This window comes from Engystomops pustulosus, chromosome 4 (assembly GCF_040894005.1).
Source record: "Engystomops pustulosus chromosome 4, aEngPut4.maternal, whole genome shotgun sequence".
Taxonomy (NCBI): Eukaryota; Metazoa; Chordata; class Amphibia; order Anura; family Leptodactylidae; genus Engystomops; species Engystomops pustulosus.
Window position 1 is genome coordinate 125698323 of NC_092414.1, and position 16072 is coordinate 125714394.

A 16072-nucleotide genomic window follows, 5' to 3' on the forward strand; every position below is an offset into this window, starting at 1 on the left:
GGGGCAGGGGCTAGCTAGCTATATACTAGGGGCAAGGGGCTTGGTACATACTGGGGGGAAGGGGACTGGATAGCTATATACTGGTTGGAGGCTGTGACCAATGAATTTCCAACCATAGGCTTATACTTGAGTCAATAGGTTTTCCCAGCTTTTTGTGTTAAAATTAGGTACCTCGGCTTATACTCAGGTTAGCTTATACTTGAGTATGTACGGAAATCTAGAAATTATGGTTTTGTAAACGGAGTAGCACAGCAGTCCATTTTTTTGTAATGTATAAATTATAAGTGGCCTGTAAGCTGAAAAGCAACAACAATGTTGCAGTAATAGGATGAATATGATAGATGTACAATAATGTCACTTACCAACATAGCCAGGTGTCCCACAGGCTGTGGACATCACATCTCCTTTACCTTCCATCTTTGAAAGACCAAAATCGCTTATCATAATTTTTGACTCTCCTTCTTGACTAAAATATAACAGATTTTCGGGCTAAAAGACAGAAAGAAGAAATAGTTGATGTGCACAGCATAAAGGCCTGGAATCACGTCTGTTTTGTATTCATATAGTAATACTAATGTGTAACTAAATCACATTAGGAATCTACTTTGAATTGATATATAAAGTAATATCTTTTAACTCAAAATTTTTACATCCTTTCATAGGTGCCACTATGAATGCCACGAAGTAATAAATGTAATTATTTTCAATTCCCTTTCAGATGGGTAGAACCAGGCTGTTTGCTTCAGCCCAGCATGACATCTGACACTAGAGAACCCTAATTTTGGGTACTGTAACACCTGTAAGATATTTAGGCTGCAGCAGGCAGGAGGGCACAAAATGTATAGGCACTGTATTTATCTTAATGGGCACTATACAGTATATGTTAGCATTAATTTGAGTGTAGGCTGTACTATATAGATTAGAACTACAGGCGGTCCCCTACTTAAGGACACCCGACTTACAGACAACCATAGTTACAGACAGACCCCTCTGACCTCTGGTGAAGTTCGCTGGAATCTTTACTATAGTCTCAGGCTGTAATCATCAGCTGTAAGGTGTCTGTAATGAAGCTTTATTGCTAATCCTTGGTCCCATTACAGCAAAAAATGTTTAAACTCCAATTGTCACTGGGGCCAAAATTTTTTTTGTCTGGAACTATTATAAAATATACAGTTTCGAATTACATACAAATTCAACTTAAGAACAAACCTCCGGACCCTATCTTGCACGTAACCCGGGGACTGCCTGTAATCTAATTTGTACACCGGCTGCAGCCTGGCCTGAGCCCAACACTGACATCAGTGATATACTGTATCACTGTGTGAAGTCAACATGACATAACCTTTGCAGCCTTTGCATGTCACCAAAAACGAGCTGGTTCATGGGTTGTGAGCATGGGTACACTTTCTACACACATTAATAGTACTAGAGGTTTAGTTTTTCCTTACCCATTACAGAAACTGTATTTGTATATTTCTGAAGCAGGACTAAGACCTACACAGTATTCCATATGAATGAATACATGTATGATACAGTGCCAAATATTATTTATTGCAGGGAAAATACTGTTGAAATGTTCGGCTGTGGCTGATGCCAGGGATACCAGAAGCCCCTGCTTTTATATGATGAGACAAATCTTTTAAAAGTTTTCCAAACACCAGAACAGTTTCTTGGTACTTTGCTGTGCAGGGCAAATTTCAAAGACTCACTCCCCCCACCGATCATTAAAATATATACAATACTCATTTTAGCATAAACAGCTCCCCACAAAATTAAAAATATTAGAGACATACATTTTTGTATGGATTATAGTGTATGCAGCACTAGCCCACTAAGTTGGCTTAGTAGATGATGACATGTCACTTGGATTTAATTAGGTGGGGTGCACAAGTAGACTACCACACCATACTTATCCATGTAAAGGAAAACTTGGCACTACTTGAATTTATATCATTTTGTATTCAGGTGTAGCAATCCTAATAGTTTATGCAACGTTTAAGTCTTAATAAATCAGACCTACATCAGGCAATAGATAAAGATACCAAATACATAACATAAATCAATCATGTAAATCAAAGCTCAATAATGTGACACACCACTATGCGGTGACATAGACAAAAAAGCCTTTCCAAAAGCTGAATACATTTCAACTAGAGTTAGACTTACAGCGGTTCAAAAGAACCCTGAAGCTTAGAGACATGCGTCCCATCAGAGCCTCAACCTGCCCTCATTAGAGCCCAGGACCTTAATCTCAAATCAAAAAGCTAGAAAATTTTCTCTCCTGTCAATATGGATTTCATAAAATTCAGGATGGACATAGAATCAGGTACATTACACTACCCAAGCAATTTTTCCCTTATTGATGACAAAAAAAACTCATATTCAAACAAGCAGACAAAAGGGTGCAATAGGGGTAATGGATAGACATGATTATATCAGTGAAATTCTTTCACAACTCTCTGACACACAAATTTTCTGGCACACTTAGCCAGGATCCCACCACATGCTTTTCCTGACAATCAAACATACACTAGATGGTTATCTCCAAATCAATAGATAATGAAACGCACAATTTTCTGTATAAACCCCATAATCCCTGTGATTTATGTTCTACCCAAAATCCACAAAACGCTTGACAAACCTCCGGACAGACCTATTGTTGCCTCAACGGACTCATTATTTTCACCCTAGCCATTTTCATTGAAAAATTTTTGGCCCCCATTAACCAAACTATCTCCCTCTTTCCTTCTTGACACCAATGATTTCTTGACACACATCCCTTATCTCAAACAAATTCCTCCCGACTTATACTTTACAACATGATATGTGTCGAGCCTGTACACCAGTATCCAACACGATAAAGGGGTCTTTGCAGTCTCAAAACTACTGGACAGGTCACAACATTCACCTATGCTCAGACAACTACGCCTATACCTCCTGACTCTGGTGCTACATGAAAATTAATTCATGTTCCATGATTCCTTCCATCTCCAAATAAGTGGTATGGTCATGGGTTCTAGTTTTGTTTACCCTAATTTGTTGTATCAAGCTCATGCTATCCTATAGAAAAGTTATATCGATGACATTGTCTGCATATGGGGTGGGCCACTCTACACTCTTCAAAAGTCTTTACAGTCTTGAGAGGATCAACTTTCTTGACACTGCCATCTTACAAGATATGTCAGGCTCACTCACCAAAAACCTCCGATAGGAATAGTCTCTTCCACTTTTCTAGCTGTCATCCAGACCCATGTAAACGATTCTTACCTAACTCTCATATACAACTTGTCCATAGGATTGTTACTGATCCATCTCAGAAAGACTTACGTCTACATGTGTTAGAGAAATTGTCTCTATCTCCATGTGATGTGGGTCCAAATTGGTGTATATAGCACTCCACTCAGAGAACCATTATTTAACACATGCACTTGTGTCTCCCAAGTTGATTCCACTTTATTTGCATTGGGGAGTGACTTTTTATATACTCTCAGACAAAGAGTTAAAACAGACCTGCGCAGTAGTACTACTTCTCACATTTGTTTTCAAGCCCTACAAAATCTTACCTGTACCGTACCAATTTCAGCAAGTTCCAAGATGTAGGGAAACCGGATAAAACAACTCTTAGCTTTTTGGATACACCGATTGGATGTTATGGCCTCACATTTACTGAACAGGGAATATGAGATGAAATGCTTGACTTGTATACTATTGTAATATCAATTTTGTCAATTTTTCTAACCCTTTTCTTGTTCATTTTTTTCAGTTACACTGATCATAGAAGCACGTATTGCAAAGGTATATCTTCTATCTTTTTTCTTCCTCCCCATGGTACTTTTACCCATATAACACATCATATCCTTTTTGTACATCTCATATCCTTTCTCTCTTATGTTCCTCTTGTACATTTCATATATTTCACACATTCTTCTCTTGTCTCTCTACATTACTTTTTTCTCTCAAGTATCCTTCTCCTCATCTCTTTTTTTCTTTACTTCCCTTCTTTTCTTACTCCCTCTCCATACTCCCTTCATGCTTTATTCTTTTTACATTACTTTCTTCATCCCTTTAGCGTCCTTGATTCTCTTCTCCCTGATGCTCCGTTGACTGTGCAATCAGAGCGGTCATTGTGCATTTTTCGTACATTTCCTTACTTACATCTTGCAATCCGGTAAGTATAGCCTATGTCATATGTGTGCTCCGTTTTCAAAATTGTCATTTTCGGTTCCTGTCATTTTCTTATGTGTATCCTGATTCCTGGATTCATATACCTTAATAAATTTACTCCTGTATGTTGATCCTGTTTAGAATAGATCTTGCTTTCTACATATATTTATATACAGTATACATACAGTATATATATATATATATATATATATATATATATATATGAGTTTTACCCATAGGGCATTATTTTTGGGCCTTGGGCTCTATTATAATCTCAGCATTTTGTTTATTCATTGTTCTTGTACCCCTGGTTTGTAACTCCTAACTCTGTTTTATTTCCTCTGATTTAGGACTGAAATGTTGCATATACTATTTTGATTTTTTTCACCTGAATAAAGAGCGATATTACTTCAATCTTCTCTCTCAAGGAATGGAAAGTTTTCCTCTACATCACTAAAGCAGCTTAGACATTGCTCCTCCCAAATTAATTCTAACATATACAGTTAATTAAAATGTACAGTGTGTTTTAAATTATCATTTTGGTCATTATTAATTATTATAATAGCAATTTACAAATATAACTCACCAGAACAAAGCTAGTACTAGTACATAAATGCAGCACCAGTATGACGTTCAATACATAAGTACAGTACTAGAACCAAGCTTCGTACCCAGCACCAGGACCAAGTCCTGGGCCTTTTATACATATATACAGTATCCCAAATAATTTTACACATGAATAGAGCCCTGTTATTTACATGTATACAGGAAGCCCATAATGAATGAATAGGTTCAGCCGCCCCTTTTAATTCATACTGTACACCCTGTAAATAAATATAGATACTGGGCCCCCTGTAGTAGCTATATACCATGCCTCCACTTTCTGTTTCAAATCTGTTTCCCTATTCTCCCTGGAGACTTCCTGACTCCTTTCTGTGTCTCTCCATCCTCTTGATTAACCCCTGATAGTTGTAACTAATTTATCCTGGAGTATAAATTGGAGACTACAGGTCATACCTGACCTTGGTCTTACCCAGTACAACTTTTCTAAGTTTAACTATTTAAGTGTACAGAATTATTCCAGAATTGAACCAGAAGGGAACACAGCGACACTATCTGTAAGAACATACTTAACTCTCTCTTTGAAATGTTACCCAGAAAACAAAATAACCTCTTTCCTCTATCGCTTTTCCACTCCAAATCTTGAACTTGTGGTGGCACTTAGAAAAGATGCACTGTCAAGATGGCACCGCTGTAGGCGGCTGCCTGTGCATTGGCTCCGGCTTTTGAACCCCCCTCATCCACCCCTCTGACCCAGCCCTGTGGCATTAACTTGGCCTTTCACTCTATCAACCTCCACTAAACGGATCATCAGCAGAAGGTTGCAACAGAGCGCCGTTAATTGATTCTGGCAGCCAAGAGCATCAGTAGCAGCTTCATTAGAGCACCTGAAATGTAAGTGATCACAACCAAAGCCTTACAGCAAGTCAGGAGGACGCTGCACTGTGGCTCCAGAGGCAGGCACACCCAGGCAGCTTAAGTGCCGATACTTGGCAACAGTGGAGCTACGGACAGTGCGTCTTCTGCCAAACCAATACCTGCAGCAGCAGTACACCACTAGTTCATCACAACAGTGTCAGCACCACAATGGCAACCCTAGTGTAATATCCCCTACACATGCCTCTCTAGTCTGTGTCTATGTGTTATTGTGACTGGTATACTTTTGTATCGTAATTGCTTCCCTATTTTTAATGAATGTGTCATGTAACTTCCATTGTACTGTATCACAATGTCCTGTAACTGTTTTTATGCAACCAAGGAACTAGCAACTTAAGAGTGCACCTCAAAGTAAGTTGTGATGTATTGTAGTGTATTGTATATTCCTGTGGCTTTTCTTTTTCATCCTCTGTGGTAGATTGGGATGAGCCAGCTCCTTGTGCTTGGCCCACATGCACACTATGACGTCATGAGATGGGCGGAGCTCACAGACATTGCGCCCCCTGTTTCTGCCACCCTGCCCAACTGGAAGAAAGAGGCCTGCCATGCACAAATGAATTTGGACCCATTAAGGAAATGTGTGATAAATAGGAGCATGCAGTTGTTTTAATTCTCAATGAAAATAAATGACAACTAACCTTCAGATCTCTGTGTACAATTCCGAGTCTGTGGAGATAGAAAACAGCATCTAACACTTGCCGGATGAGTGTACTTGCATCTTTCTCGGTATAAAACCCCTTTTCTACTATTCGGTCAAACAGTTCTCCACCAGACACTCTAAAAAACAGGATTTAAACAGTTAATTGCATATCATCATACATTATTATTCTGTACCAATATCAGTGGAGTCCAAGTTATGTATTATTTATAGATGTTTGCAGGCTTCATTGTGTATGCCTTAGAAACTAATGACCATATGTCTTAGCTCCTGGGTTTTAATTAAAGTTTTACCTCACTGTAAACCTACTACCAATAACTTGATTAACATCTGCAAATATGAGGGAACATAATGAGTTTATAGGTAAAGAATATTAACAATTAATAACTTTAAAACATAATTTGCAGTTAATTAAATTGAATTTGAGGATCATGGAAACCTATTATATATTCACCTGAAAAAAACATAATGCTGTTACAACTTATTATAGCATATAACTTATTATATTATACCATCAGCAATGTAAAAAGCAGAGATATTCTTTCCTACACATTATATTCACATTCCAAGCATCTACACATTATGTATCATTAACACCCCTTATTTTCAACAGAGCTGAAGCTGCTCTAGTATGCTAGAGTGCAATTCCGGCAGCTGGGCCTAGGATGGCATCTACCGTATACACAAGTATTATTTTATATGTTTCATGAGGTAACATGTTCTCATGTAAAATGTGTTATGTATTCCTTGTACCATTGTAATTGGCAGGCAGAAAATTGGTTACATTGAAACTTCACTACAGATACAAGGGGGAACTGAGAAAGTGGAGATCAATGAGGAGAGCTGAGAGTGTGAGAGAAAATTCACCAGGTGCTCTTTCCATGGAAACAAAAGGTACCTCTACTGTTAGTGGGAAATCCTTAAAGAGAACCTACCACCATGATTCTACCTATAAAGGTAGAACAGGGGGGTAGGTGGATGAATGGGAGGTGAGAATAGCCCTTTTTGGGCTAATCCTCATGTCCCGGCTATCCTTTTGTAAACTTTAATGCTGGTATATGCAATTTTTTTTAAGCGGCTGCTGGGGCGTGGAGTAGCTGGACATGGGGCTAGAAGTCGCAGCTACTCCACGCCCCAGTAGCCTCTTTCCTCCGCCTACCATGTAATCTTCGGCGTGCAGCTACGAGGAGCTGCGCGCCCTCATCCGAGTCCCCCGGCATCTGCGGCGTTCTGCACAGTAGGTATTCAGACGAGGGCGCGCAGCTGAGAAGAGCTGCGTGACGAAGATTACATGGTAGGCGGAGGAAAGAGGCTACTGGGGTGTGGAGTAGCCGCGACTTGTAGCCTCATGTCCGGCTGCTCCACGCCCCAGTAGCCACTTAAAAAAATTTGCATATACCTGCATTAAAGTTTACTAAAGGATAGCCGGGACGTGAGGATTAGCCCATAAAAGGGCCATCCTCACGTCCCATTCATCCACCTACCACCCGTTCTACCTTTATAGGTAGAATCATGGTGGTAGGTTCTCTTTAACCCAAGTGGACTTATGTATATAGGGGGTAAACTTAGTCCTCTGCATCATATCTTTCTGTTATTCAAAGGGGAAGTTGTACAAGGACGTTTGGATTATTCTAGGAACTGCACATAATAGCTTTTGTCTTGGCCTAGATACTTTAAGGGGTTGTCCACTTTCAGAAAATTAATAATTGATATTGCTTGTATAATGAAAAGTTATTCACTTTTCCAATATACTTTCTATATCAATTCCTCACTAATCTCTGCTTGCTGTCCTGCTTTTACATTTACTTCCACTGGATAGAAATCTATCCATGGTCATGTGATGTCACACAAGTGCATGAGCCATTAGTATGAAGTAATAAATCCACGGTCCAGCCAGGCTCCAAACACAATAGTTTCTTTATTGAAGCAAGACACTATATCCTCTTAGGTTCGCTTCATCACACTATGTATGTGCCTCTGCTCTTCTAGTATGTCCTCATTCATAAGTTTATACATCGATTGTTGTATGCATCTATCGCTGGTTTATATAGATATTGTCACAATGTACATGTTCTCTTCAAATTGCAACCGCTATTTCTTAAAAACAATACTATGTATAAATCCTGTCTACTTATATAGATCAAATGTATTTTTCACCATTAGAACACCGGGAGGGTTCCGTATACGAACGGAAAAACCCTGAACTTTGACCCCCGGTAGGTCACGTGACATTTTTTTTTTTTTTTTTTCTTTATTTTCATAACGAGGTAAGCTATAAATCTGTTGGATTGTTTCTTTACACCATGCCTGATGAAAGCTCTAGTCCAGAGCTGAAACGCGTCGCACTGTATTTTTAATACGTTATGCATATGCTCATTTTATGAGATAAATATTTTTAACAATAATAAAAGAGATTCTTTTATCCATTGGATCTCTACGTCTGCTGTTTGCACCAAGCGCCTTCCTGAACCTCTCGTCGGGCTCTTCCTCCTTTATTGAAGCATTGATAGCATTACATAATATCCACTCCAACAGACATGTGGCGGCAAGTAAACTTCCGGTCACTGGATGTAACAAATAAGGATTTCTCCTGTGTTGTCTGTAGTTGTATATAAGAACAGTTCTTATTGGCACAACTAAATGTGTGGGTTACGGATGTTGGACTCCCACAATTGAATACTGATGCCCTAGTGTGAGAAACACTCAGGAGGCCTGTCAACCTAAGCTGATTGGTTGTTTCACACTACAGACAGCCAAAAGCATTGTTATGGCTTTTGTGGCTCAATAGAGGTGCAGCTCTCATGCAATTCAATACAGCTGCTACACTATGGACAGGGCCGTCTGCTTGTGGGCTCTATCTGTATCCGATGAATGAAAGGGGTCTTTTAATGACATAATGAAATATACTATTGATTGGCCATATACTATTGATTTGGGCTAGAATACTCCTTTAAAGGGGTTGGAAAAGGTTTGCACATGATTCCTGACTACTTACTTATCATACGAACACACTTTAGGGATCCACAGATTAAGGGTCCATTCTTACTGATGGGTGGAGAAGCAGGTAGAGCTGGCATCATGTCACTCCATTCAACAGAATGGAGTGTTTGAAATTGGCGAGCACAGTGTTTGCCCATCTCCAACACTCCCATAGGCAATGAATGGGAGAGCCGAAGATAGCTGAGTAATGTGCTCATTCATTTCAGACACTCGCATACTATTGAATGGAGTGGCAGGATGCGTGCTCAAATGGGGGCTCCACCCTATCGCTCAGCTATGTCCATGTGATCAAAGAAGGCCCTAGAAGTTGATCCTTTAACTATCAGATTTTATCCTTTTAACTTTTTTCTTATTTTGCAAGCCCCACCCAATTTCCGGCCTGTTTATATTTGGCCGTACATATGAGTCCAACAAAATTTGTGGCATACTTCAGGTAGGGTTCCTTATGTGCAATTATTCAACTCGGAGAACAATTGTTTATAGAAAAGAATAGCAGGACACATGTGAGGCCCAATAAAGCCTTGAAGGAGTCTGCTTGCATTAACCTTAATTTAGTGACGGTTGGTGGAAAATCTGGAGTATTTGCAAAGTCAACATTTTATCAAATTTTATCTACACACTGCAGAAGAAATCTACAGTGGAAACTGTCCTGTGCTGAGGATTTGTTTTGCATGATGCAGAATTTCACGGATGGTTTCACCATTTGAATTTGCATTTGCAATCAGCAAACAATGTTAAAGAAATTTCATATTACAGATGGGGACTTTGCCGTATATTAATTGCAGTATGCTGCAGGAAATGCACAGCAAGATCTTGCACAAGTGGATGTACACTAATATTGCTAATATTTTTGTGTTATGGTTAGATAAACTGCTCTTCTTATGTAGGGGTGTCATGAGATTTTTATGAGATTTTTTATGGTTTCCATAAAAGGCTGATTGCATTGCTGCTATGGTTCTTCATGGGAGCATCTGCGTAACCTAGCTGATGGCAGATGGCATGTTATCTTTATGTCCTGGAACCATTGTAGTGCTTTAAATAAGAGTTCAGAATCTGAATCTACTTTCTACTTTTATAGAACCATGAAGAGCCAGATAAAATAAGGAGGTGGACAAGATTCGGCACACTGGACTTTTGTTTGACACATAACTTGACCACCAAAGCAGATGTGACATTCCAAAGTCATCATTAATCTTTATTCCTACATACTATAACATTATGCATATCTATTAAAACAAAATGTACTGTGTGTTTACATTATTAAAGAGTAACTATAAAGTTTTTTTGTTTTCCACAAATCAATAGCTCTTGGTATGTAAAACAACTTTGCCTATTATCTTTGTTACCTATATACTGCAGTTTCCCTGCTATCCCACTCAGATTACCTCAGTGCTGCTATAGCTGCCTCCTCTCTATGTGCTGATTAGCCCTATAAGACTGTATCTTGTTTACACTGTTTTTCAGACAGTTTCATGGGAGGGGAGGAGCTGCTGCTACATGCTCACAGGGGAGGAGGCCATGTGAAAATGAATGTAGCTGTGCTGGAAGTGTCTAAGATAGTGAATGAAGATGTCTCCTGCACAGAATAGTGAGGTACAAGATCTCTTCCCTGTTCCCGATCAGTCCCCCCATCCCAATCTGTGATTCTACAGAACTTTATCTGTCTGTCTCCTGTCCTTATGCTGCTCCCTTCCCCCACCTTGTCATCGGCAGTATCAGCTCTGTGCAGAGAAGCTATTAACCCTTCGTGCTCACATACCACAGGCTATACACTGCATGTTACTGGTTTACTAATGATTTCTACCACTTATTAAATGTCCCCTGCTCCTCCATGTGATGAAAGCTGCCAGGCTGTCACCATATACATCCTGTATGTGCACTGTGCAGTGTTCACTGGATTTACTTGTGGGAAGCTAAATGGATTTAATGCTAAATTACTTTGAGAGAGAACACAAGGCATCATGGGATCTGTGGGCAAGCTAACTGGCCTCAGCCCGAGGGCATAGACAGACAGATATTAGTCTCCCCCCACTTCACCTCTAGTGAGAAAGAGTTTAGTCAAACACTTTCAGAACAGAAAATGCCATAACTTTGGAAAGAAAAAGATGAGCAGCAAAAAGTAGGCATTTTTCTGTTTGTTTTCAAAGGGGGAATCGCATATAATAATAATTCTTTATTTATACAGCCCACAAAGATTACGCAGTGCTGCACAGAGCTTGCCGGATCAGTCCCTGTCCCCAATGGGGCTGACAATCTAATCAACCTACCGTATGTTTTTGGAGTGTGGGAGGAAACCGTAGGACCCGGTGGAAACCAACACAAACATGGAGAGAACATACAAACTCTTTGCAGATGTTAACCCTGGGAATCAAACCCAGATCTCCAGTGCTGCAAGGCTGTAGTGCTAATCCCTATAATAATTTGGTAAAATCCCTATAGCTTTACAGTTTATAGTTTAAGAAAATAGAACAGTATGTATACCTCCCAACCGTCCCGGACCCAGCAGGACAGTCCTGGAATTCATGCTTTGTCCCACCCAGCAGACAACCGATGGATTTGGATGAATATCTATGGTGATACAGAGAGCCATCAGCTCTCTGCATCCCTACTGGGTCTCTGCCATGTCTGTACACAGCAGAGCCTGGCGGTCGCAGTGACATGATCACAATGCGCCTGCTGGGCATTGGTGTAGTACAGAAGGGGAGAAAAAGACAGAAGGGGAAAAGAGGAAAGGTGAGTACCCTATTTATTTTTATTTAACAAAACAGGGACCATAAGGGGATGGTGGGGGGGGGGCACAGATAAAAATGCCCAATAATAGGGGGAAGCAGAAGTGGGTACCATAAAAAGAAGTGGGGCAGTTTAAGAGGGGGAGCACAACAGGAAGGGGAGCAGAGAGGGGAAGATAATAAGGAAGGGCAGCAGAGAGGGGGCACAATAAGAGGGGGAGCAGATAAGGGGCATTATAAGAGGGGGAGCAAATAAGGGGCATAGTAAGGAAGGAGAGCAGAGAAATGGGGACCAATGTAAGAGCATAGGGTGCAGGATAATAAGAGAGGGTGCAGATAATAGGACCACAATAAGAGGGGAGGGGGAATGGAGCGTTGTACAAGGTGAGAATATATAGTATAAGATCCATTTTTCTGGGTATTATACTGTGCGGGCATATTATAGGGTTGGGGTAAGGGGCAGGACAAGGTGCATTGTTTATTATGCATGCTATGTGCAGCAGGTATGCGGTATGTCAGGTTGTAAGATTATGGGGTCTCATGTGATCCCATGAAATGGAGCAACAGTCATGCATGTACACGCCTGCTCCAAAGTCTACAGGACTGACAAATATAGCAGTAAGAACAGTTCTTGGCTATCCCTATCAGTACAATAGAGAATAAAAGCAGTGAAGTCTGTACGTTCTTCATTTAAATGGAAGAACAGGAGTCATGTTTAATTAATTGTGGTGGTCCTAGCAAAGGGAACGACACTGATCAAACATCAGCTATCCTGTAGAAAGGTTTCTAATTCTGAAAGAACCTGTTTAGTCTGTACATGCATAGAAGTAACTTTTTACATGAATTGACTTCTGTTGTATAAATTTACGGATGCAGTTATAAAAATTGTACACTAGGGGGAGAACTTACAACGTTCTGCTCTCTGAATGACCGCTCTATAAATCTCCCTGTAAAAGCTGAGCCTCTATTTTGCTGGTGGCTAGAGAAACCAGTGACAATTTTGTAAAGACATGATTTCCCTAAAGCTGTTAACATCTGTTACTGATAAATATGTGCATCTGGACTTGTGAAGTTTATAGATAAATTAGGCACACTTTTTGCACAGTCTTCATAACAAATTGTGACAAAAGTAGAAAGATGATTTAGGAAAATTAATCAAATAATTTGATATGAAAAAGATGTTATAAATGTAAAAGCCAAAAACAGCTAATTACTATTCCTGCCATGATTTTATGAAAAAAAAGTGTGGAAAAAAAAGTGTGAGAAAAACTGAAAACAGTGAATGCACTGCTGTACGCTAATGCAAAGATGACATCATAAATGAAAACATCTAAACATTGATTATGATTCTGAAATAGGAAAAACATCAAAATGTACCAATTTTAAAAAAAATATACATTAAGCATCCCCCGGATAATACTGAGAATAAATGATATATGTCATGTGGACTGCAATGTGAAAGCTGTGCAATCAAAGCCCATATTGAAATGAAAAACCAAAAAGGAAAAGGGCTAGAAATACAAACAGTAGCAGTCCATAAAAAATTATATTGGATTAATCAAATATGTAACAACCCATATTAAAGGAAATCTACTGTCAAAATCAAGCATTTATAAGCCAGAGACACTTACTCATAGATCCAGGCACTGTGACATATTCTTATATTTGTTTTCCATGGCCTCTTTCCTTCTGTTACCCTGTCTCACCTTCACCCTCTGCTCCTACTCAGCACTTTCCCTCCCTCTGTCTGATATAATCTCACTGCAACACACAAAGTTTTAGCACATAGTGGGAGGGTGAAGTACTCCTTGCACACTGTAACAGTCTGTGAATCTGCAACACTTAGGGTCTCTGGGATCCACCCTCATTAGCATAATTATAAATGTTGATTTTGGAAGGAGGCCATGGATAACAAATATAAAAAGATTACCACAGTCACAGTGCCTGAATCTATGAGTAAGTGTGTGATTTACCATATGTGTGAGCTCTGAATTATTTGGCCTAATCTAAAGTCTAATTTATAGGGTTTATTGTTTCTCAATTTAGTTATTTGGTCTATATTATATTATGGGCTATTTGGACTTTGAACAGTTACTTTACCAGCAAATGGCTTATTAGATCACTGTTATGGACAATCCCCATCTATCAAGGCTCAAGTTCCTCATAAACCGAATGTATGTATGTAGGTGTGATATCATATCTCAAGTACACCTTGGTCTGCACCTTGTGCAGTGTGCCTTGTGTATCTTTATTTTATGTTCTGTGCAACTTTTCGCTTATGTATCACTTTTTTTGCTTATTTTGGCGTCTTGGTGGAGGGCAGGTGCAAAGAAAGGATTCATTCCATGGACCCTTTTTTTACATGTTAATTGGAATTATTTCAAAATGTTTAAAACTTTGCACAGTAACCGTTTTTTTTTTAAATTCGTAAATTTTTGCATTTACAATTTTTTTTTACATTTATTGGTTACTTCTAAGGGTGAGGTTACATGTTGCATTTAGGTTTTGTTTTGAAACACATTATAACAGAAGTGATTTTCCCAATTACATTACTGTTAACATTTGCATTTCCAAAACGCAATGTAAACACAATGTTAACATTGGACATTAGTAACTAATAATAATAATAATTCTAACACCTACAGATTACGCAGAGCTGCACAAAGCATGCCTAGCATGACTAAGGACACTGGTAGATTCTGAGGTCAAACTATTAATTCAATTAATATTAGGGTCCAACAATATTAATCTTATATAAATCTACTACACACTATGCAGAATGCAAGCTTTTCTGAAAATGTCTAGCTAATAACTGGCAACATATGGTATAATAATGTTTATGCAGAATGAAGTATTTTACATATAACAGAATTCTATTCTAATTTATACTGGAAATGATCTTGATGTGAAAGACTCAGATTCATGCTTGGTGCTAATGTTATCAATTCACTGCTCCTTTTGTCTATGGACATTATACTGTGCCTGCAGCATATCTGTCTTTGCCAGCTCCCGTTACTATCCTACTGATAAAATACTTTAACCTTCTGGTAGCCTCTTGTTCTGATGTTTCCTTGAGTCTGACAAATGCTGTTGTATGGTATTCCCCGAGGAGGGCTCTACGACTCTCTGTCACATTGCCTTGTGACAGATGACTGCAACGAACACTGTCCTCTCAACAATCCTTAATGCAGAACAGCAAGCTGGAACATTTGGGATACACTTTTAAGAAATCATAGCTAATAAGACATCTAGGTGCTCTCATTGTTATTTAATGCACTTTAAGGGAAACCTACCATGTGGAATCTACCATCAGAAGTAGATCTGATGATAGATCCATCCTTCCTACCCTAATCCTGGAACCTATATTGGGGAATCTGTGAGGATAATTTTAAGTGAGCGCCTTATGAGTTCCATATTTATACGCTGAGTGAGAAACAAAAGGTGAGAGCAACTAAAGTGGAAAACAAAGGGAGCAGCTGAAAAGGGCTAAAATATTCTAATGGTAATCAGATAAGAACTTCTGCAGTTCGTATGGTCAGGCTGAGAAAACATTGAATTCTACTGGTTCACTTCAGTCTGAACAGTGCTCACATGGCTGGGCTGCTTATTGAATCTACCACACCCGTCTCTCTGCCAGCTTTGCCCTGGTCCTGCAAGGCTTAACACGCTTAGATTTCACAGCTCTGCCCCTTTCACCTGGAGTAGACACCTGGTATATGCTATACTCTTTAATGGATATATTCTCATGCTATGTTTATTGTCCACATATGCATTGTTATACTTCTGTGCTTCTGTGCAGCAATATTTGGCTCTTGTTGTAGACTATTCCTTGTGTATGTGATTTTGCACCCTATGTGCTATCTGTTTCATGTCTGCATTTTGGCGCAGGGTGGGACCGTCTTTGTGGTTGTCCCATATTGCCTAGGGTACACAGAGGCTAGCAGGCATGGCTGTCGGAGAGATGGAGTTTTAGGGTGCACTGTTGCATCTGTTGTCCCCAAGTCCATAGTCGCCACTGCAAAAA

General features: G+C 39.4%; 1 protein-coding gene and 1 long non-coding RNA gene across 3 annotated transcripts in view; one reads left to right on the forward strand and one right to left on the reverse strand.

The window, feature by feature from the left end:
* Positions 1–16072, reverse strand: part of CAMK1D (calcium/calmodulin dependent protein kinase ID) — a 189528-nt gene that overhangs the window by 22103 nt on the left and 151353 nt on the right. Inside the window, exons 4-5 of the mRNA XM_072147343.1 lie at positions 6300–6438; positions 363–489 (exon numbers count right to left, since the gene is read on the reverse strand). Coding sequence (XP_072003444.1) covers positions 363–489; positions 6300–6438 — 266 coding nt within the window. The remainder of the gene's footprint in view (positions 1–362; positions 490–6299; positions 6439–16072) is intronic.
* LOC140127095 (uncharacterized) lies at positions 67–6535 on the forward strand. 2 transcript variants are annotated; one of them, XR_011854948.1, is made up of 4 exons: positions 67–785; positions 3764–3795; positions 4070–4168; positions 4515–6535. It is a non-coding gene; the product is annotated as an uncharacterized lncRNA (long non-coding RNA). The 2 variants fall into 2 exon arrangements; XR_011854949.1 differs by having other exon boundaries at positions 67–693.